Source organism: Cibotium barometz, chromosome 57, assembly GCF_041138505.1.
Source record: "Cibotium barometz isolate CiBa-2024 chromosome 57, ASM4113850v1, whole genome shotgun sequence".
NCBI lineage: Eukaryota > Viridiplantae > Streptophyta > Polypodiopsida > Cyatheales > Cibotiaceae > Cibotium > Cibotium barometz.
The window spans coordinates 23,785,374-23,808,989 of NC_141102.1; the positions used below are offsets into that span (position 1 = coordinate 23,785,374).

General features: G+C 42.2%; 1 protein-coding gene across 1 annotated transcript; it reads right to left on the reverse strand.

Annotated features, from left to right (window-relative positions):
* Positions 1–880: 880 nt before the first annotated feature.
* Positions 881–21,063, reverse strand: LOC147606583 (fe-S cluster assembly factor HCF101, chloroplastic-like). The gene is made up of 5 exons (XM_086792232.1): positions 20,843–21,063; positions 2,790–2,868; positions 1,584–1,707; positions 1,352–1,476; positions 881–1,219 (listed from the first exon to the last, which is right to left on the reverse strand). The coding sequence occupies exons 1-5, from the start codon at positions 21,061–21,063 to the stop codon at positions 1,103–1,105; spliced, it is 666 nt and encodes a 221-aa protein (XP_086648358.1). The 3' UTR covers positions 881–1,102.
* Positions 21,064–23,616: the final 2,553 nt, after the last annotated feature.

Genomic DNA, 23,616 nt, shown 5'->3' on the forward strand with positions numbered 1-23,616 from the left:
GGCCCTTGGCACCTCCTTCTCCTAAACATGGTATACTACTCACACTATAGAGCTAAGTGGAGAGTGTAACGCCCATGCTTTGTGTACTTGCTTAGTGATCAATAAACTAAGTGGTCCTTTGTGGAAATACTCTCATCTTTGTATTTTCTATTAGCTTGTGTTTATGTGATGCTTGTGGTGACCTTGAGTACCCTCTATTGCTCATTGGTTACATCTCATTATTATCTAAGTGGTGGCATGTGTTGCTCTAGTGGTGTGAGTTTGCTTATTTGATGATCATTTCCATTGTTTGATTCATTCATTCATTGAGCTCACACCATGTCTTTTAACACCACTTTAGTAGTTTTCTTTTTTTATTGAGCCTTTTTCCTATGAGGAGTCATGTGATTAGTACACCACCCAATCTGTAAGATGTGAGGTGTGAAAGGAATAGAAGAGTCAGAGGAAAGCTTCTCAATATCGATGAAGACAGTCTCCTTGGTGGAAGAGGATTTTTGAGTTTGGTTGGTGGATGAAGAGGATCGATTCAGGGATTTCTTAGTAGAATCACTCTCTCTTCTTCTTGCAACAATCAGGCTGAATGTGACCTTTGAGACCACATTAATGACAAGTAAGCTCCTTATGAGTGGGATTGTTGGTAGGTTTGTGGTCACCTTTGTTGCTCGTGGAAACCTTGGACTGCTATTTGCTTTTGCCCTTAGCCTGAAGAAGAGTACCCTTGTCTTCTTTCTCATGGCCCTATTCTAAAGCATGCTAGCAATGGCATGTAGATCAGGAGTAGAAGGAAGAACTCATATAGTATCACAAAAAGCAGAGAAAGTCGAATGACTTGTAACTCAGATTCAAGTGTGGTAATGAATTTTGAATTATCATCCTTGCAATGTACCCTGAGATCTCTGTCGATGTTGATCGATTCCTCTTGTCGAATATAATCATAGCCTTTGATGTTCATGCTTGTTTGAGCTCTATAAGTTGTTCATATAAACTTGAGAAAGGCATGCATGCGAAGAGGTCGTGTTGCAAAAATGATATGGGTTGCAGTGTCCATCTTCATTCAAGCGCTTCAAGATGTTTATACGTGAACGGAAGGACATACGTTCCTTCAAAGTTGGAAACTTACCTGATTGAAACCATCTGGCCAGCTAATAGACACTGCATAGTTGCCCATTGGTCGGACAGACTCAGGCTCAATGTTCTCCGGAACATCTGTCCACTCATCCTATGAAGAGGTGAAAAACACAGGCATTAATGGTTAAGGCATGTCACATGTACAAAATACATCATGTAGAGGAGAGGATGCATGTAATCAAGCTTCAGACAATGAGATTTAGAGTGATTCAGTCGGGCTTACGATGCTCTGAGTCGAATGGTCGTTTCGACGGACAGTGGCTGGATGCAGCAGAAACTCCTCAGAAGTGCCAGGCACCTTCACTCTGAAGGCTCTGATACTCTTGTCATAAATGACAGCTGTTGCAACTGTACAAAGCATAGGGCTATTATGAGTAGCAAAACTACCTTAGATTCTTTTAATGACATTCTTGGATATATATGCAGAAATCTAGCAAGAAAATAATCAATTATACCTTGCTGTCTAAGCTTGGCACGCTGCTGGACCACACAAACTCCAATATCTGAGAAAATCTTTGCTACATCGCCAACAGGATCACTCAAAACTTCAGGTTGCCCACCATCTCCAGATGCTGAAAGCTACAAAGCCGTAATTCAACATCCGCTCTAGACCTTTCATTCTAGCTTGTCTAATGTGCAGGCAAAGTTTAGACTGCTTATTTTAGGTAAAATTTTGCTGGAGGTGAATGGATTGAAAAATAGCCAAATGCCCATCTTTCTCTGATAATATAAATAAGAGGTGGAAGGGGAGGGGGACTTCCGTCCTTCTATAATATTGATATGGTTGTTCTTAAGTCAAGGTTGAAAGGTGGAAGTAAAAGGAGGACAAATGAGCATGGTTGGAGACTCTGCAGGCTTCAATGACCGTGAGCTTGGTAATGCGGCCAGAACATGAAATGGTGGAAGCTATTTTCTGAGCCTGGCTAGAATTGGTTTATTGGGAGGTAAGCCAGGAAAGCTGGGGTAAATAGAAGAAGCCAATGAGATTGCGTATGGAGAAGTCTGAGAAGATACATGGTACCATCATGTGGCCATGCTGCCCTATAATGATGCTAGTTCAGGGCCAACCTTGTATTACCTTCTGTGCAGGCACAGGACCTGCACATTAGGTAGCTCTACTGATTGTTGCATGTATTTAGGTAAAGAAACAGGCACACGTACAGAAACCCTTTGAGCTTGCACCCATGACAAGAAGGATACCAGGAGCTGTAGCACTCGGCAACAGTGTCTGCATTCTTTAAGGCATCACTGCCACCAACAGATGCATGTTATCATAATGGGCTAGATCTAGATTGTGTAAGATCAAAAGTCTGTGATGTAATCCCTGAAGCGAGAAAAGATGGCCATAATGAAGAGAGGGCATGGGTACTTTCATAAGGGTTTCACACATGGGAAGCGGATGTGCCACCTCAAGGCATATCCTGCACTGGAGCACAGGCAAGATGCAATAAGAGAATAAGTAGTAGCTTACATGATTCAAAAGGGTGTAAACGGAGAACAATTGTTGGCAGCAGGATTTGTTGATTTGACAACACCACCCTGCCACCAACCAACCAGATGTTTAATCTTGTGTCTGGACCCATACACCAGTTGGTGTGAAACATGCGCAATAACCCAAGTATGCTAACCTGCACATCTCATACAAGAAACCATCAGTTCACCTTGCAGCTTGACACAGAGTAGCCAAATTCAAGAGAAGTTTGGAAAAGAATCAAGCCATCTATGGTAGGGGTAAAATACCTGTTGCATGACGAATGAAGATCAATACAAGGATGCAACAAAAAAGACACTTAGGGCTCTTGAAAAGAGTTCAAAGTTGTAGATGAATGTGGGAGAGGGCTTGACAATAATCCCACATGAGAACTTTTGGGAGTTCTAGAATTTTTGTATAAAAGGTGGCCCATTTGAGAGCTAGGGGCAACTCTTTGGTCATTTGGTTGAGAGGCTCATAGAGAGAGCTTGCTCCATAGCTCCTTCTCAAGTGCTCTCCCAAGGCTCTCCATCTCCATTCTTGTTTCAATCATGTACTTTCTATTCTTTACATTTTCAATGATATGAGGTTTTGGTCTACACTCTTGCTAATCTAGATTTCTTAATGATGTTTTGATTTGTGAGTTATAGAGTGCTTGTGATGAAGCTTGTGCTTGAAATAATGTGCAGTTGAGGCTTGTGTGATAGCTCTTTGCATATTAGGTTCCTTGCATAAGTTGCATTTGTGTGCTTAAGTGTAGCCTAATCTTGATGCTTTGATTATGTAAGATTGATTGCTTGAGTGTTGAGAAGGATTGAGTAGGACTAGAGGTCATTAGTGTGTGGTTAGCTCTTCTTCTCCCATTCGGGATAGCCTCTATGCGCTAACCGGGTTGCATTCACGGATTGACAAGTGTGTGGGTTGGAGTGTAGCCTCCGCTATGCTATGATGTCCCAAACAATGGCGCCTAGTTTTTGGTATATCCTTTTTAAGAGGTGGAGACTTTAGCAATTGTCTCGGAATTTGAGCAAGATAAGAGGATTTAGGCATTGAAATACCAGAATCTATGCTCAAATGAGACTCATTTGGACTTGTCCTAGATACACCAGTTGAGGGTGGAATTGTGTAACAAGGAGAATTTGGGACAACTGGTGATTCATTACTTGTTTTGGGAAGATCAACACAAGTGGATTTGTAGGTGCTATCACAGCTACCTTTCCTTTCTTGAAGAGTTTGTGTTGATTTCTTTTGCACCCACTGATATGGAAAATCAAGGGTGGCTTTTGGAATCTTTCGGATACACTCTTTTACCCTTTGCACAGCATGGCATTTTGGAAGCCAAATTGATGTTGCACCCTCATAATAACCTTGTGCTTTAAGAACCCGTTTTGGGACCCATCGAGTAACAATCCGAGGTTTAGGCTTGGAAATAATGTGCTTCTTAAGAGGCTTAGCAATTGGACTAGATGGTACAATTTTGTACGCATCTTTGGGTAGCCACATTGATAATTCCTTTTTGCCTGGCCTTCTCTGAGCAGCAACTAGATTAGTTGGAACATGCCAGCCATGGCCCTCACTTGAGTACTCATCAATCATCCACATCATTTGTTTTGGAGCTGCAAGAGCACATTTTGATTGTGGGTTGGGTAAGGTAGAAACATTACCCTTTTGACACGATAAAGCCCGTGGTGTAGCAGATCCCAAGATGCAATCCGAATTAATTTGCAACTTGTATTGTCTATTCTTCCAATCTAATGAGCAATTGGTAGCACTTAACCACGATCTACCGAGAACAACCTCTACTACTGCCTTGGACTTACGTGCCACATAAAAGGGCACTGACATTTGGTGATCCTGAATGGACATAAAACCAAAATTTTTTTTTGACCTTATGTAATTACGGTCGGGACGTCTTGTAGAGTCTAGGGCACCTTCTAGAGTACCTACGCAGGAAAGTGGGACCCAATCGGTAGGCAATTTGGCAGATATTGCTGAAACCCTTTCTGAATCCCAATCCGATACCCTTTCCTCTAGAACAACTAGTTCATTGTCCATGGACAATCTAGGGCCGACAAATAGTCATCCCGTAGCCCCAAATAGGACACCCTCAAGATCCTTTAATCCATTTGAAGCCGACACCATGGGGTTAACACTTAATGTGAGACTCCAATATGTCTACACAAATGCTCAAGGAGCTGAGATCTTTAGGGACCCACAACAACGGTATCTTGTTAAGATCGCCGACATATTCTCAGAACTTGATAGAGCACCTCTAGTCAATTCTCCACCACCAGCGCAAGGGTAAGTTCAGTGACTCCACAATAAGATCGACAAGCCAGGGCACTTTTCTCCCATTGGGTTTTTCCCCTAGGCTATATTCAGTGTTTGGCACCAATGGCAAATTTTATTTTTTTCTTTTCTTTTCGTGTTTGTTAATAAAAATTTTGCAGAAATCTCCATAAAAAACAAGAGCATCAAACACGCCCCAATAGTCCACCTATCGTGAAAACAAATTAGGAAGGGGGGAGACATGCTACGCCTACAAAGATCAAGGAGGAACAATCTGCACAAAATCAGCAATGCATCAATGCAAACGATCAACATCAACAGGGCACTACAACAGGTGTATTCAAATCTTAATCTTTATTTCTTTATGTGCTCTTATCTTTCGAATATATGGTTTGCATGTTCACCCAATGTTGGCTGGTTTAAGTTTTTGATTAGTTGTTAAAATATGGTGAGTGAATTCTAGAGTCTTAGAAGACTTAGGAAAAGATATTTCTATCTAAAGACAGTGTAGGATATGTACTAAGGGATTATGCCAAGTTCTTATGCTTTCAAGGTATATTAGTTATCCTTAGTGGTGGCTACCTCTTAGATATGAGCTAGGTGCTAGGAGTAATAATAATTTATTAAAAAAAAAAAATTATACCCTAAAAAAATATATATCCAAAGTAAATTGAGACATGACGTGTCTACAGCCATGAGAAATGCTTGGTAGGACCTGGGGTTGTCTTAGCACCTTGGGGCCGATGCCTTGGTTTCCATGGGGTGAACACTGATGTCTAAAAACTTCAGAAGAAGAACTTTGAGGAATCTATCGCCTTGATAGATGTTGGTAGGACTCGGGGGTACACTATGGGCCCTCAAGACCGATGCCCTCATCTTCATGGGGTACTCCTTAGGTCATAAAAGAAAGAAAAAGGGTCTGTCGCCCTTGAGATACTTAGCGGTCTTTAGATTCTCTTGGCGGAGGTCTCTTGGCCATTGCTTGGGTCTCTTTGGGATAGAACCTTAATCTTTATCACCTTCTACACACATATCAAAAAAAAAAGAAAAAAAAAAGAAAAAGAAAATGAGTTCCAATCACCTTTGCTCATATTTAGGAGTAGGTTTGCCACTTAGGAATAACTTAAATACTTGTAGGACATAGAGACTGCGGTCATAACCGGCGGTGTACAAAGCACACTTGCCTTTGCATAGAATTATCTACCACTTAAGTCTCATTTGGACTAGTCTTTACTCACCCATTTTAGTACTCATTAAAACTTTAATCAGCCTTGCACTTGTATGCTCACGTGTGAAATTATCATTGCTGGTTTTTTCTTTTCTTTTTTTTTTTTCAATAAAAGACTTTAATGTATCCATTCTTTTTTGCTGCAGCTCTTGTTACTACCGCGCTCGAGGACGTGCGCAAAATAGGAAGGGGGGAGTGTTGCATGACGAATGAAGATCAATACAAGGATGCAACAAAAAAGACACTTAGGGCTCTTGAAAAGAGTTCAAAGTTGTAGATGAATGTGGGAGAGAGCTTGACAATAATCCCACATGGGAACTTTTGGAAGTTCTAGAATTTTTGTATAAAAGGTGGCTCATTTGAGAGCATGGACACATTGGGAAAACTCATGTTTGAGCTCTTTTGAGACTAGCTCTCCCTCTTCTTCCATAGAGGTGCAAGCTCTTCTCTCTCCCCATCAACATTGTTGTAAGTTCTATTCTTTTGTTAATTCAATGCAATGAGTTGATATTTGTCTCTCTTCTCTTGTCAATTCTCTAGTATGCATGCTTCTTATTGATAGCTTAAAGGATTGTGTGCATGCTAGGGAAATGAGTATTGAGAATGAAGAATGCTTTGATCTAGATGATTTGTACTATAGGGATACATCCACAACAGCTCTGCATGTCGAGGAAGTTTCAGTAGAGGACTTAACACTCGAATCTGCTAATGATGCTGATAAGGAAGATGGCTGGGACTCTGATTTTAATAATGAGGTGACAATCCCTGAGGAAGAGTTAGGAAAGGCACGCCTACTCTTGAGAGGAAGGGAGGTTCAGGTAGAGATCCCTAGAAGCCGACCTAAACGAAAATGCTGTAAGAGCCATAAAAAAATCCGTAGACAAGATGAGCGTGAACAATGTGAGAGACTACAAAAAGAAAAGGAGGAGTCTAAGAGTGAAAACTCTCAACCACCACCTCACTTCTCAGGAAAGAATGAATATCTATACTATGTCCAAGCACAAGACAGTATCAAAGACCAAGTCAAACGATCAGATGGATTCCAAGCAGGGGAAAAGCTAACAACTGTTAGCTTGTCTTTTTTGTTGCAGCTCTTGCTACTACCGCGCTCGAGGACGTGCGCAAAATAGGAAGGGGGGAGTGTTGCATGACGAATGAAGATCAATACAAGGATGCAACAAAAAAGACACTTAGGGCTCTTGAAAATAGTTCAAAGTTGTAGATGAATGTGGGAGAGGGCTTGACAATAATCCCACATGGGAACTTTTGGGAGTTCTAGAATTTTTGTATAAAAGGTGGCCCATTTGAGAGCTAGGGGCAACTCTTTGGTCATTTGGTTGAGAGGCTCATAGAGAGAGCTTGCTCCATAGCTCCTTCTCAAGTGCTCTCCCAAGGCTCTCTATCTCCATTCTTGTTTCAATCATGTACTTTCTATTCTTTACATTTTCAATGATATGAGGTTTTGGTCTACACTCTTGCTAATCTAGATTTCTTAATGATGTTTTGATTTGTGAGTTATAGAGTAGATTTCTTAATGATGTAGGTGCTATCATAGCCACCTTTCCTTTCTTGAAGATTTTGTGTTGACTTCTTTTGCACCCACTGATATGGACAATCAATTGTGGCTTTTGGAATCTTTTTGAAACACTCTTTTACCCCTGTCAAAGCATGGCATTTTGGAAGCCAAATTGCTGTTGCACCCTCATAATAGCCTTGTGCTTTGAGCACATTTTTTGGGACCCATCGAGTAACAATCCGAGGTTTGGGCTTGGAAATGATGTGCTTCTTAAGAGGCTTAGCAACTGGACTAGATGGTACAAGTTTGTATGCATCTTTGGGTAGCCACATTCATAATTCCTTCTTACCTGGCCTTCTTTGAGCAGCAACTAGAGTAGTTGGAACATGCCAGCCATGGCCCTCACTTGAGTACTCATCAATTATCCACATAATTTGTGTTGGAGCTTGTGTCTCTTTCTTATCAGCATCATTAACAGATTTGAGTGTTAAATTCTCAACTGAGACTTCCTCGACATGCATAGCTGTTGTTTTGGATGTATCCCTATAGTACAAATGATCTAGAAGAGCACGTGGTTGTACCATTCGTATAGGTATAATGTCATATCCATCTGAGTCACAGAATTGAATTGGCTTCGGTAAAGCACATGTCGATAATGTTGCAAGGACATGACTCCATTCTAATGGATTAATTAAATGCTCAGGGAAGGGTTGTGGAATGTATGCCTCGTCTGATACACTTCGATTACCCTTAAGTCTCTCAGTGTTGAAATCCCTACATGAGGCTCCACACATCCATAGATCTTCTCGCCCATCTGACAATGTAACTCTTGAGCCCTCAGATGAAGCAGAATCAAACTCATCTATTGGAGACCTTGTTACATCACGATATGAGTGATTCCTTAGGTTGACCCTTGTGATAACAGAATCATGTCGAAGGTACAAATAATTGTATCCCCAATCTTGAATCATTTGAAATTGTCGCATGAATGGTCTACCCAATATCACTTCGTAGTTTGGATGTTTTCCAAAATCTACTACTGCAAAGGTGTGCTCATATTCAATCCCACACATGGTGACCAATATGTTCTCAAGCAACCCAAGGGGATGTTCTAAGCTTCCATCTGCTAGCTGCAATCGCATCCTGGTACTCCTAATAGCTGGTTTGCCCCATTTTTCCCAAATGGATCTTGTGACAATGCCCACTCCTGCGCCACTATCAAGTATTGCAGTTGAAGATACTTTTCGCACTTCTAATGGGAGGGTAGCATTTCCCTGATCGTCCTCACAAAATTTTCCTACTTTGTTGATAGGAACTGGCATAACATGTTTTGTCTCAGGGTGTATAGTACACTCATGGTGACCCTTTTGTAGCAATACCTGCTCTGACAAACATGTGGCAATATCATTCCACAACTCAGGTCGAATTTTTATCAAATCAAGCAAAGGTAAGGTACAAGCCATTGGTGCTGACAAAATAGCCTGCACCATACTCATATCTTTCTCCTTTGTCAACCTTTTATGCATGGAGGGTATCCTCAAGGTTTGAGAACAGTTCTCATATTCTCCCAGATATGATGGTAAGGTTTTCAGTGTATGCTTACTTCTAGGAGAAATAATTGTTTGACCTTCCTCCTGGATGCTTGGGCGCCCAAAGTTGTTTTCCATGCCTCTGGTAAAATCCACCTCAGAGAATGGAGGCGAACTAATAGAAGACATGTTCTCATTAACTTTCTCATGAACTGCAGCCCACATCTCATTTGCCATGTCCTCATTAGCATCAATAACTTCATCATTGCATGGGAAGACAAGGCTAGGTGATGGCAGAATGTCATCTTTCAATGGAGTGTCAATTGGTGCAGACCTTTCGCTATGAGCTTGTGAAATGAGTTCACTTTTCATTTCCCGACTCGACGACACTTCTGGTATGGTTTCTAATGTTGGCTTAAGAGAGGTTGGGCCCCGAGGAATAGGTGGTGGTGGTCCCTCAAGTATTGACTGAGCTTCCCTAATGAGTTGCTGATGTACAGCTAGATTGATCTTCTCCTCACGAGGGTTTGGGTATTCTTGAAGCTTTTTGGGTAGCTCAGATAAAGCTGCAATGCGACTTCTATGAGCATCAATGATGGCCTCTAGAGTCTCATTCACTTTATCCACAAAAACAGATCCCCCAAAACTATCCTCAGTCGTACTAGCCTCATCTTGTTTAGCACTAGGCTCAGGTTGAGGTTGATGTTCCTCACGCACTTCTTGGGATGTAAAAGTTTTATCCCTTATGTTTTGTTTAGAGGTTTCCTGAGAACTAGTGGATGTACTTTTAGTTTGTTTGCTTCAGTTCTTCTTCCTCCAAGTGGTTTTTTTTCTATTGGACTGTATGGTCTTGTCCACTAGATTTGTTTTTGCATCCCTAGTTCGAGGTGTCTCATCAGTTTGCATTTCTGCATTTCGTGTCTGTGATCTAGTCATGACTCTAAGTGGCACGACATCATCATTCTCAGATGAAGGTGGCGATGGAACATTAATCGACTTTGGGCGGGCTTCTCATCTTCTGGGCAACGATTAATGTACTGCTTCATTCTATTTACACAGTCTCTAACACTCTCATTCTCGCCTTGTTTGAAAGAGTAGATGTGTGCTACCGTGTCATGTTGAATTCCCATCAAGGAAAAAGCTGCAATGAATCTCTCTTCCAAAACTCGCAAAGAAGATTTGTCTGAAGCTTCTAATGCCTGAAACCAAGCCAGGGCTTTTCCCTCAAGAGTGAGTCCAAAGCCTTCAATTTGAGTATGCTTATCAGCCACTTGCTTAGCTCGAACTGCTTGCCTAAATGCTGCTACATGGTCGTATGGATCTCCCGACCCTTCATACTTCTTTACCAGTTTCTGAAGAGTTGATGGCCTTACTTGTCTTGAATACTCATCGTAGGGCCTACGGCCTCTCACTCTCAGTGGGAATTGTTCCTCTCTTTGGAAAGATGGTCCACATGTTTCCAAAATTGGTGTGGGTACCCTATTACCAGCCTCACCAAACCCTTCCAAAGATCTTGTCACCCGCATTTCAGGATGTGCATTAATAGGAGGCCTAGTTGGCTCCCCTACCCTCCGATTGTCATAGTGAGAAAGATGTTGGTGTGATGTGACCTGTGGTCGCACATTTGGTGTAGGACTATATCTTGGTGCTAGAGTTGGGCTACTAGCTGTGGTCCACTTAGATGTTGAAGGTCCCTCTCTAGTGACCTCTCGTAGGGGAGGAGTAACAGTTTCTCCAAGAAAGGCTGTCTCTCCTGGTTTGGCTGTATTTGTTGAGAACACTTCCATAAATAATGGTTGTCCTTTCCACGTGAGTTCCCGAATCTCTTTCCAATCTAAGGTTCGGTATTCATTGGCCCATTTATCAATTATTCTGTTCATGTGTCCTGCACGCTTCTCAACTAACACCACATGAGCTAGAGGAAGATCCAGCTGTGGCAATCTAGTTGTGGCATAATATCCCTCTAACGAGTCCTTATAGACCTCTTGAAGTGGGTCATCCTGTAAGACCTTTGTCACAGGAATTTGTCGTACAAACTCCCATTGGCATTCAGCCCCCTGATCCAGTTTACACTTGCCTTCTACTATCCTTTTCCAAACTTAGATCTACAAGAAGTAAATCAACTATGGATGGCTTTGAGGACTGGGCATTGGATGGTCCAGGAATGTTTGGCTCAATGAGCCAGTCATCTCTAGACTCCCTTGCTCTGGAAAGTTCTGATAAGTCTAAGAACTCGGTTTTAGAGAGCTCCCCTAATTTGTCTACCTTTTCTGGATGGTAGGTGACTTCGTAGCGAACACCATCTCCACCCATATACATGTTACCCTGGTCATTGACTAGAGGTGCTCTATCAAGTTCTGAGAATATGTCGGCGATCTTAACAAGATATCGTTGTTGTGGGTCCCTAAAGATCTCAGCTCCTTGAGCATTTGTGTAGACATATTGGAGTCTCACATTAAGTGTTAACCCCATGGTGTCGGCTTCAAATGGATTAAAGGATCTTGAGGGTGTTCTATTTGGGGCTACGGGATGACTATTTGTCGGCCCTAGATTGTCCATGGACAATGAGCTAGTTGTTCTGGAGGAAAGGGTATCGGATTGGGATTCAGATAGGGTTTCAGCAATATCTGCCAAATTGCCTACTGATTGGGTCCCACTTTCTTGCGTAGGCACTCTAGAAGGTGCCCTAGGTCCTATGGCAGAATCTACACGACGTCCTGACCGCAAGTGCATAAGGTCAAAATTTTGTTTTGGTTTTTTTATGTGTTTTTGTTTCGTTTTGTTTTTGTTTGTTTTGGTTTTGGTTTTTGTGTTTTGTTTTTTTTGATAAAAATATATATATATATGTATATATATATATATATATATTTTACCCTACCTAACCACTAAAGGCAACTAAAAATGGGTATGTGTGGCGTAACTATCTATCCTATTTTTTTATTATTTGTTTTTTAAATGTTTTTTTAATGATTTAATGATTTTATGATTTTTACTTTTTTTTTAAATAATATACACAAAATTATGAATCACACTAAAAAAAATACTAATTATGCACAAAGTTACAAAAATTTAAAAAATGCAAGTTCATTGTTTGGGACATCATAGCATAGCGGAGGCTACACTCCAACCCACACACTTGTCAATCCGTGAATGCAACCCGGTTAGCGCATAGAGGCTATCCCGAATGGGAGAAGAAGAGATAACCACACACTAATGACCTCTAGTCCTACTCAATCCTTCTCAACACTCAAGCAATCAATCTTACATAATCAAAGCATCAAGATTAGGCTACACTTAAGCACACAAATGCAACTTATGCAAGGAACCTAATATGCAAAGAGCTATCACACAAACCTCAACTGCACATTATTTCAAGCACAAGCTTCATCACAAGCACTCTATAACTCACAAATCAAAACATCATTAAGAAATCTAGATTAGCAAGAGTGTAGACCAAAACCTCATATCATTGAAAATGTAAAGAATAGAAAGTACATGATTGAAACAAGAATGGAGATGGAGAGCCTTGGGAGAGCACTTGAGAAGGAGCTATGGAGCAAGCTCTCTCTATGAGCCTCTCAACCAAATGACCAAAGAGTTGCCCCTAGCTCTCAAATGGGCCACCTTTTATACAAAAATTCTAGAACTCCCAAAAGTTCCCATGTGGGATTATTGTCAAGCCCTCTCCCACATTCATCTACAACTTTGAACTCTTTTCAAGAGCCCTAAGTGTCTTTTTTGTTGCATCCTTGTATTGATCTTCATTCGTCATGCAACACTCCCCCCTTCCTATTTTGCGCACGTCCTCGAGCGCGGTAGTAGCAAGAGCTGCAACAAAAAAGACAATGGATACAAGTAAAGTCTTTTATTGAAGAAAAGAAAAGAAAAGAAAAAACCAGCAATGATAATTTCACACGTGAGCATACAAGTGCAAGGCTGATTAAAGTTTTAATGAGTCCTAAAATAGGTGAGTAAAGTCTAGTCAAAGTGAGACTTAAGTGGTAGATAGTGCTATGCAAAGGTAAGTGTGCTTGGTACACCGCCGGTTATGACCGCAGTCTCAATGTCCTACAAGTCTGTAAGTTATTTCTAAGTGGCAAACCTACTCCTAAATATGAGCAAAGGTGATTGGAACTCATTTTTTTTTTCTTTAAAAAAAAAAATAAAAATAAATAAATATATATATTTACTGTTTTGTTGTTTTTATTTTTTTTATTTAAAAAATATAAAAATCATGAAAATTAAATAAAAAATAAAAAAAAAATCCACTAACCTTATCTTCTTCGCGCCGTTCCCTCCCGGATTCGTCGCCGCCACACCCCGTCGATTCTTCAATGCACCGCCTCACAGCTGTCGTCTCCAGCTTCTACACAGCCTCCGCCTTCTTCTCCTCGCCTGCTGGTGGTCCGTTGCCTTCGCCAGCAGCAGCAGCTGCTGCTTCTTCAGCCTTCATTGGCACACCCCTGCTACGGCCCTTCTGCGCAGCAGCCACTTGCTCTCCAGCCCGCCACTACCTCCTCGCCTGACTTCTGCTGCTTTCAGCCGTCGCCAGCTGCTGCAGCTGCTGCTGCCGTCAACACTTCGCCACACCAGGCCCTCTTCGCCGGCCTCCTACCACGCCTTCGCCTCACTACCTTCTCTTTGGCGGGCTCGGCTGGTCCCCCGCCAGCTTCTTCACCGCCTCACAGCTGCAGTACCTTCTTCAGCTGGCAGCCTACTCAAGTCCTCGCAGACCTTCCGCCTTCGCCACCTCCACTGCCCGCCTCCAAAGCCTTGGCTTTCACGGGACCGCCCACACCTTCGCGACCCAAAATTTATATATAAGTTTATAATATGTAAAAAATATGTTGCCTTCCCTGCAAAACAATATTAAACATGCATCATTTACACATTAAAACATGTTTACAAGTTAAAACTAAAGAATCTGGGTGAGCTAGTTACATTGGGCACCCAACCCACCAATTGGCATCAATAAACCAGCAACATCAAGAATCAAGTTCCAAACTCCATCATCAATAATGGCAACTACTCAAAACTCAAGAAATAATATATAAAGCAAGCTAGCAGCCTACAGGCAAGAGTGACATAGTCCACTGAGCACTCAAAGTGATCACAAAAAGTATGAATCCTGAGTTGATACAAAAAAAGAAAACTCAAGTCTGAAATACACAAAGTAAAGCATACTCATAGATGCAATCATGCATGATAAAAATAAACTAGAAGAGTATGATAGCCCCAAAGACTAGAGTCCTCAATCTGGAGTCTGGGCACTCAACCCTCAACATCCTCGATGTCCACAACAGTAGATGATGCTGCTTGAGCTGCCACACTCGTCTCAGCTGCTGCACTGGTACTAGCAACTCATGATAATGTTGGCCTAGATGCTCGTGTGGCATGAGTAGGTGCCATCAATTCCTCATACAACATGGCATATATGTCGCGCTCCTCTTGAGGAATCTTTGGGACATCTTTCATCTTCTCAATGTCGATTTTATTGACATTGACCTGGCGAGGCTCTATCAGATTACCCGACTGCTCAATTAGGCAGAGATTGTAATGGCAATACACCAACCGCTCCAACTAAGCAGTAGACAACCTGTTCCTCTTATTTTTATGGAAGAGGGCCCATGTGCTCCAGTTCCTCTCACAAGGATCTGAACTGCAATCCTGTGAGAGGACTCAAATGGCGAGGTGTTTCTGCCCCATTAAAATACAAGAACTTTGTAAGTATAATCATCATTGATCAATGTATTTAAGCGCCTCCCCAATCCGGTCCATAAATTCATACAAAAGTCCAAGCGTGTTGCTCTCCATCTCAAGTGATACAAAGAACACTATAGATTGGTTGAAGAGCACTCAACAAAGCCTCTGACTCCTTCCACCAATCTTCTTGCATCACTTTGCATGAAAAAGCAACTGCCTTCGGGTGCTCATGCTCCTCCCAGCTCATCCACTCTCGGTAGACCACTGTGCACATGAGTCCCTGTTGGACTCTCACTACCCTCACAACCCGTGGTTTGTGAGGGATCTAGAAGCTCAAGGTCACTATTTGCACGATACATTGCCAAGACCTTGGGCCTCTTGGTAACAAGCTTCACTAATCTATGCATAGTGTCAAAGATGTCAGCAATCCACCTAATCTTTGCAAGATCTTTACTGAGCAAGTCTAGGCTATGGGATGCACTTGGAGTCCATACAATCTGTAGGGGAACTCATCCTCTAGCATCCGTCCCATAATAGAGACACAATTGCTACCATTGTCAGTGACCACCTGCACTATGTTTTGTGGGCCTATCTCTATGATAGCCTTTTGGAGGTGTGACCATATAAACTCTCCTGTCACCACTATCCCAGGCACAAAACATAGTGTCCTTGCAAGAGGACACCAAAACATTGTACACATTCCTCTTGCGTATATCTTACCACCCACCACATAACCATGTGCAACCATACTTGGTCCAAGTGGCTTTTACTGGCTCCATCTCCACCTCCACTGCTTGTTGCTTTCTTTTGAGCTCTTTAGTGCGCAAGGTCTCATAGGAGGGTCCCTCCCACTCACATCCAATGTGACCGATTGCCCTCATGGCCTTTTTCCATCGTGGGGTGTGCACAAAGTGAAAAGATAAAGTGCATTGGAGGAAAAGCATAGTGAGTTCCCTGGTTACATCTTTAATTGCCTGCTTTTGCATGCTTACTTGCTCTATTTAGAGAGGCTCTAGGTGCTGCAAGCAAAGGGGTTCGTGTTGCTGTGGGAGTGGAACTACTAGAACCCTTGAATCTTACTTGGCTATATGCATCTTCCTATGAATCCAACCGTGTTCTCTTTGATGCATCACCTATATCCTCACTAGCCTCAATATTTTCAGGTATAGGCCCACAACCGTGTCCTACCAGTTGCTATATTTTCCATTCTTGTAGCTCTGCTTTGATGTTTGCAGGCACCAATGTGCATGCACCAATGCCTTCCCCTGTTAAACCTGTGAAATGGGCCTTAACACGGATTATGGACCCTCCTGAGCAAACCCTGCAAAAATTGCATTTCTACTTTTGGGTGCCTGAACCACCATATTTTGATACAAGAGTGACATGGGCCCACATGCCATCCTTAGTGTGAGGCATCTTGGCAAAGGTAGGGAAAGATTGGCACCTTAGCATGAATACCCCCAAATTTCAAAATCTACGTTTTTTTTTTGCAAAATCGAAGAAAAAAGGCATAAATTAGCACAACCAACTTGAGAGATGGCAGGTATGGAACATTAGAAGTGCTGGCTGCTTTATGCAACGTAGGAGCTCCTTCAAACAATATAACATGCACATGTAGGCGGTTTTTTCAAAAAATGGGCTCTCTAAATAAAAAACACTAAAATCATACATTATCCCAAGTGATGTGAATGAAACTTGTTTCAAACATATGAAACATTTTGTTTCATTCATACTGAATGAAACATGTTTCGTTGCTACTATGGGTGTCCATTGGTGATGCTTCCAACATGGAGGCCTCTTGAGTTGGTAATGTGCAACTTAACTCTTCCCCAGGCTAGCCTTCTGCTTCATCTTCCCAAGCTCTCCAAGAATCTCCTCTCAATTTTTTGGATTGCATAGAAAGGATATCGTGTCTACTTCGATAGTTCCATCCTTTAGATCATCGACACTAGCACCTTGCAGATTGTTGCCACACAGGTATCCAAGAAGGTGGTCTTTATCGGTTGAAGGACTTTGGTGGTTCTTTCACTGAGTCCCAATCTCATATGCCGCAACTTCTTCACAACTATCATGTCTTGGTAGCTCATGTGGATACGGATTTGTGGCATGCTCGCTTCGGGCATATGAATTATACTTCTCTGCAACTATTGTCTTCTCAGCACAGGGTCAAGGGTCTTCCACCACTGAAACACTCCCACTCCACTTAATATGTGGCTTGTCTGCACGACACGCAACACTCCAATGCCTTTCCTCATGAGACTACTCATCGGGCTTCTCATATTCTGGAGCTCATTCGGATGGACCTGTGCAGCCCCACGCAAACTACTACTCAAGGAAGAGTCATGTACTTTATGTTTATTATTAATGATTACTCACACAAAGTTTGCGCTTATCTCTTGGCAAGAAAATCTCAAGATATCTCCCCCTTCCAAGAGTGGGCGACTTTGGTCAAGATTGTAACCACACAGAAGGTTAGACGAGTCCGCTCCGACAATGGAGGAGAATTCATCTCCCAAGCCTTCCATAATTTTTGCTCACAGAAAGGTATAAGACATCAATTTTCCACCTCACTCAGCATAATGGCGTGGTTGAACACAAGAACAGAATTGTTCACGAGATGGCCCATACCATGATTTCTTGTTTTGATCTTCTTTTCTCTTTCTAGGGAGAAGGTGTGAGCATTGTTGTTTACATCATCAACCATTCTCATATGACTCCAAAGAAGGCTTTTACTGGAAAGAAACCTTCCATCTCTCATTTCAAGGTTTTTAGATGTGATGCCTATGTTTATATCCCTAATTCTAACATATCCAAATTTGATCCCGGGTCCAAGAAGTGAAAAATCCTTGGATATAGCTCTCATTCCAAAGCTTACAGATTATGGGACCCGAAGTCGTGATCCTTGGTGATTTCTCGTGATGTTCACTTTGTTGAACCCTCATCAAATGAGTCTCGCTCTTATCCAAAGCTTACCATCGAGGTCCCTCCTCCTTCCTTGGCCTCTGCAATTCCACCACCAGCTTCTCCACCATTAGCTTCTTTACCCCTTGCCCCTCCATAGTTCCTCCTTCCCCGGCTTCTCCTCCTCCTCCTACTCGTGTGACAGAGGATTGCCCCCAAGATTCCATGATAGCTGAAACCACTGTTCATGATTCTCATCTCTCTGATATGGAACTTCATCACCTTGCTGATTCTTCAGCATAATCTTTGACACAAGCATGAAGATTATAGCACCTTCGTCATTCTTGTAACCTCGCCCTAATAATTACAATGGTCTAGTCATATGAGCCTACTACAAATAAAGAGTATCTTGCTCATCCTGAGTGGCGAGTAGCCATGGAGGCCAAGATTGATTCCATTGAGAGGAATCGTACATAGGAGCTTGTGGACCAGCCTCTACATCCATAGTGCATTGGGGTCAAGTGGGTCTTTAAGACCAAGTTTCATGTTGATGGATCTCTAGACAAACACAAAGCCTGATGGGTCTTTGGACAAACACAAAGCTAGATTGGTTACGAAGGGATAATCTTAGATTCAGGGTGTGGATTATGAGGAAACTTTTGCTCCTACAGGAGATACACCACTATCCGGATATTTGTTGCTCTTTCTACTCATGATGAGCACTAGTCGGTTTACCAAATGGATGTCAAGTCTTCCTTTCTTAATGGGGTGACTTACATGAGGAGGTGTATGTTGAACAGCCTCAAGGTTTTTAGGTTCTCGAACATGAGGGTAAGTATTCAACAACCTCAAGGTTTTTAGGTTCCCAAACATGAGGGTAAGGTGTACAGATTGTGCAAAGTGTTGGACATGTCGTCTCTAGATCTCTTTTACTTCATTTGATATGCCACTTTTTATCCATATACTTATTTGATATTTTAAGGAAAGTTTCCCATATTTCTTAGGCTATTTTAGGCATTTTTATCAGTTGTGGACATTCGTCCTCCAGTGCTACTGGCCGACTGCTCTAGATGAGATGTATATAAGTGTGGCCATTGTGCCTTCATAATGTATTTAATAGAATTCAATACTTTTCAGTTCTTGGCTCAAGTGTTGGATCTCTCTTGTGTGATATCTATTTGCTTCTACTTCATATTCACATATTTGGACATGGTATCATAGCCTTGTCGACTCCTACTCTCGGCTTTGGGCTTCGCATCCCAAGGGGGTGTTGGAATGGATTCTTGCTCTCTGATTCTCACAATGCCATGTGGTAGTCTATTCTCCCAAAGAGTGGATTGGAGTCAACTTAACCCCTATATATACGACAAAATGCCCCTTGGTCTCCCCTCATCCCCCGCCTTTATTGGTGGTCTCATGGGGTGTTTGGGGGTGGGGGGGACCCCTTCGGTTGATGGCCGTCTTTTGCATGCTACACCTCCATTTGCTTCATGCTTCGCATTCCATGTTCTTTTATGGTATCAAAGTTGACTCAAAATCTGCAAATAATTCCTCTCACAAGGAACTTACTTGTCATTATTGTGGTCTCAAAGGTCACATTCAACATGATTATTGGAAGAAGAGAGAAGGTGGTTTTGCTAAGAAACCCCCCAGTCAAACCTCTTCAATGTTCATCCACCAACCAAGCTCAAAAATCCTCTTCCACTAAGGAGACTATCTTCATTGGTATTAAGGAGCTTCCCTCTTACTCTCCTGTTCCTTCCACCTCATGTCTTATGGATTGGGCAGTTAATAGTGGGTGTACTATACTGACATGACTCCTATAACAATACCATTATTCATGACATTCATCCAAGCTCTTCGACGGTGTCCATTGGTGATGCTTCTAACTTGGAGACATCTTCGATTGGTAATGTGCGACTTAACTCTTCCTTGGGTGAGCCTTCTATAATTCAAGATGTGCTTCATGTTCCCAAGCTCTCTAGCAATATCCTCTCAGTTTTTCAAATTGCAGAGAAAGGATATGGTGTCTACTTCGAAAGTTATCGCCTTGAGCTCATCGACATCAGCACCTTTCAAATTGTTGCATAGGTATCCAGGAAGGCGTTATTTATCAGTTGAAGGGTTTTTGTGGCTCTTTTATTGAGTCCCAATCTCATGTGCTGCAACGTCTTCACAGCTATCATGCCTTGGTAGCTCATGTGGATATGGACTTGTGGCATGGTCGCTCTTCAGGCATCTAAATTATACTTCTCTGCAGCTGTTGTCTTCTCAGGAGATGATTGAGGGTCTTCCACCACTGAAACCCTCCCACCTCACTTATGTGGCTTGTCGGCATGGCCCGTAACACCGTGATGCCTTTCCTCATGAGATTACTCATCGAGCTTCTCATCCATATGGACCTGCAGCCCCACACGAACTACTACTCAAGGAAGAGACATGTACTTTATTCTTAATATTGATGATTAATCATGCAAAGTTTGGGCTTATCTCTTGGCAAGAAAATCTTAAGATATCTCCCGCTTCCAAGAGTGGGTGACTTTGGTCAAGATTGTGACCACACAAAAGGTTTGATAAGTCCACTCTAAAAATGGAGAAGAATTCATCTCCAAAGCCTTTCATAAATTTTTCTCATAGAAAAGTATAAGCCGTCAATTTTCCACACTGCACACTCCTCAGCATAATTGCATGGTTGAGCACAAGAACAGAACTGTTCACGAGATGGCCCGTACCATGCTTTCTTATTTTGATATTCCTCGCTCTTTCTGGGGAGAAGATGTGAGCACTGTTGTTTACATAATCAACCATTCTCATATGACTCCAAAGGAGGCTTTTATCAGACAGAAACCTTCCGTTTCTCATTTCAAGGTTTTCGGATGTGATGCCTATGTTTATATCCCTGCTTCTGACAGATCCAAATTTGATCCCAAGTCCAAGAATTGCAAAATCCTTGGATATAGCTCTTATTCCATAGCTTACAGATTATGGGACCTGGGGTCGTGATCCTTGGTGATTTCTCGCGATGTTCACTTTGTTGAACCCTCATCAAATGATTCTTGCTCTCATCTCGAGCTTACCATCGAGGTCCCTCCTCCTTCCTTGGCCTCTGCAACTCCACCATCAGCTTCTTTACCCCTTGCCTCTTCACCCCCACTTCCTCCTTCCCCGGCTTTTTCTCCTCCTCCTCCTGCTCTTGTGTAACAGAGGATTGCCCCCAAGATTCCACAATGGCTGGAAACCACTGTTTGTGATTCTCATCTCTCTGATATGGAACTTCATCACCTTGTTGATTCTTCATCACAATCTTTGACACACGCACGAGATTACAGCAGTTTTGTCATTCTTGTAATCTCACCCTTATAATTACACAATGATCCTATCATATGAGCCTACTACAACTAAAGAGGCTCTTGCACTGACGAGCAGCCATGTAGGCTGAGATTGATTCCATTGAGAGGAATTGTACATGGGAGCTTGTGGACCAGTCTCTACATCCATAGTTCATTGGGGTCAAGTGGGTCTTTAAGACCAAGATTCATGCTGATGGATCTCTAGACAAACACAAATCCAGATTGGTTACAAAGGGATACTCTCAGATTTAGGGTGTGGATTATGAGGAAAATTTTTCTCCTATAGGAGATACAGCACCATCCGGATAGTTTTTGCTCTTTCTACTCATGAGAGCACTAGCCGATCACAACAAATGGATGTCAAGTCTTCCTTTCTTAATGGTGACTTACATGAGGAGGTGTGTATTGAACAACCTCAAGGTTTTTAGGTTCCCGAACATGAGTGTAAGGTGTACAGATTTTGCACAAAGTGTTGGACATGTCGTCTCGCGATCACTTTTACTTCATTTTATGCCACTTTTTATCCATACATTTATCTGATATTTTTAGGAAATTTTTCCATATTTCTTAGGCTATTTTAGGCATTTTTATCAGTTGTGGACATTTATCCTCTCCTGCTACTACTGGCTGACTTCTCTACATGAGATGTATATAAGCATGGCCATTGTGCCTTCATAATTTATTTAATACAATTCAATACTTTTCAGTTCTTGGCTCAAATGTTGGATCTCTCTTGGCTATCTACTCTCTTGGCTCAAATGTTGGATCTCTCTTGGCTATCTACTCTCTCTTGTGTGATATCTATTTGCTGCTGCTTCATATTCACATATTCTGACATGGTATCATAGCCTTGTAGACTCCTACTCTCAGCTTTGGGCTTCGCATCCAAGGGGGTGTTGGAATGGATTCTTTCTCTCTAATTCTCACACTACCATGTGGTAGTCTATTATCCCACAGAGTGGATTGGAGTCAACTTAACCCCTCTATATGGGAAAAAATGCCAATTGTTCTCCCCTCATCCCCCACCTTTATTGGTGGTGTCATGGGGTGTTTGGGGGCGGGGGGACCCAGTCGGTTGATGGACGTCTTTGGCATGCTGCACCTCCATTTGCTTGGTGCTCCGCATTCCACGTTCTTTCACGGTATCAAAGCTGACTTACAATTTGCCAACAATCCCTCTCACAAGGAACTTACTTGTCATTATTATGGTCTCAAAGGTCACATTCAGCTTGATTGTCTCAAAAAGAAGAGAGAAGGTGGTTCTGCTAACAAACCCCCTAATCAAACCTCTTCATCCACCAACCAAGCTCAAAAATCCTCTTCCACTAAGGAGACTGACTTCATCAGTATTAAGGAGCTTCCCTCCGACTCTCATGTTCCTTCCACCTCACGTCTTATGGATTGGGTGGGTGTACTAATCACATGACTCCTAACAAGACCATTCATCATGACATTCATCTCAGCTCTTCGACGGTGTCCATTGGTGATGCTTCTAACTTGGAGGCATCTTTGATTGGTAATGTGCAACTTAACTCTTCCTCAAGTGAGCCTTCTACAATTCAGGATGTGCTTCATGTTCCCAAGCTTTCCAGCAATCTTCTCTCAGTTTCTTGGATTGCAGCGGCTAAAGGATATGGTGTCTACTTCAACAATTCTGTCCTTGAGCTCATCGACACTAACACCTTTCAGATTGTTGCCACAAGTATCCAGGAAGGCGTTATTTATTGGTTGAAGGATTTTGGTGGCTCTTTGACTCAGTCCCAATCTCATTTACTACAACTTCTTCAGAGCTATCATGCCTTGATAGCTCATGTGGATATGGATTTGTGGCATGTCGCTTCAGGAATCTAAATTATACTTCTCTGTAGCTATTGTCTTCATGAGATTCATGAGATACTCAAGTTTCTTCCACCACTAAAAACCTCCGACTCCACTTATGTGGCTTGTCTGTATGGGACCCAACACCGCAATGCCTTTCCTCGTGAGACACTCATCGGGCTTCTCATATTATGGAGCTCATTCATATGGACCTGTGTGGCCCCACACAAACTACTACTCAAGGAATACCCACTTACTTTATGCTTATTATTGATTATTACTCACGCAAAGTTTGGGTTTATCCCTTGGAAGAGAAATCTAAAGATATCTCCCACTTCCAAGAGTGGGTGACTTTGGTCAAGATTGTGACCACACAGAAGGTTCAACAAGTCCACTTCGACAATGAAGGAGAATTCATCTCCAAAGCCTTTCATAATTTTTTCTCACAGAAAGGTATAAGTCATCAATTTTCCACACCTCACACTCCTCAGCATAATGGCATGGTTGAACACAAGAACAGAACTGCTCACGACATGGCTCGTACCATGCTTTCTTATTTTGATCTTCCTCCCTCTTTCTGGGGAGAAGCTGAGCACTGTTGTTTACATCATCAACTATTCTCATATGGCTCCAAAGGAGGCTTTTACTGGAAAGAAACTTCCGTCTCTCATTTTAAGGTTTTT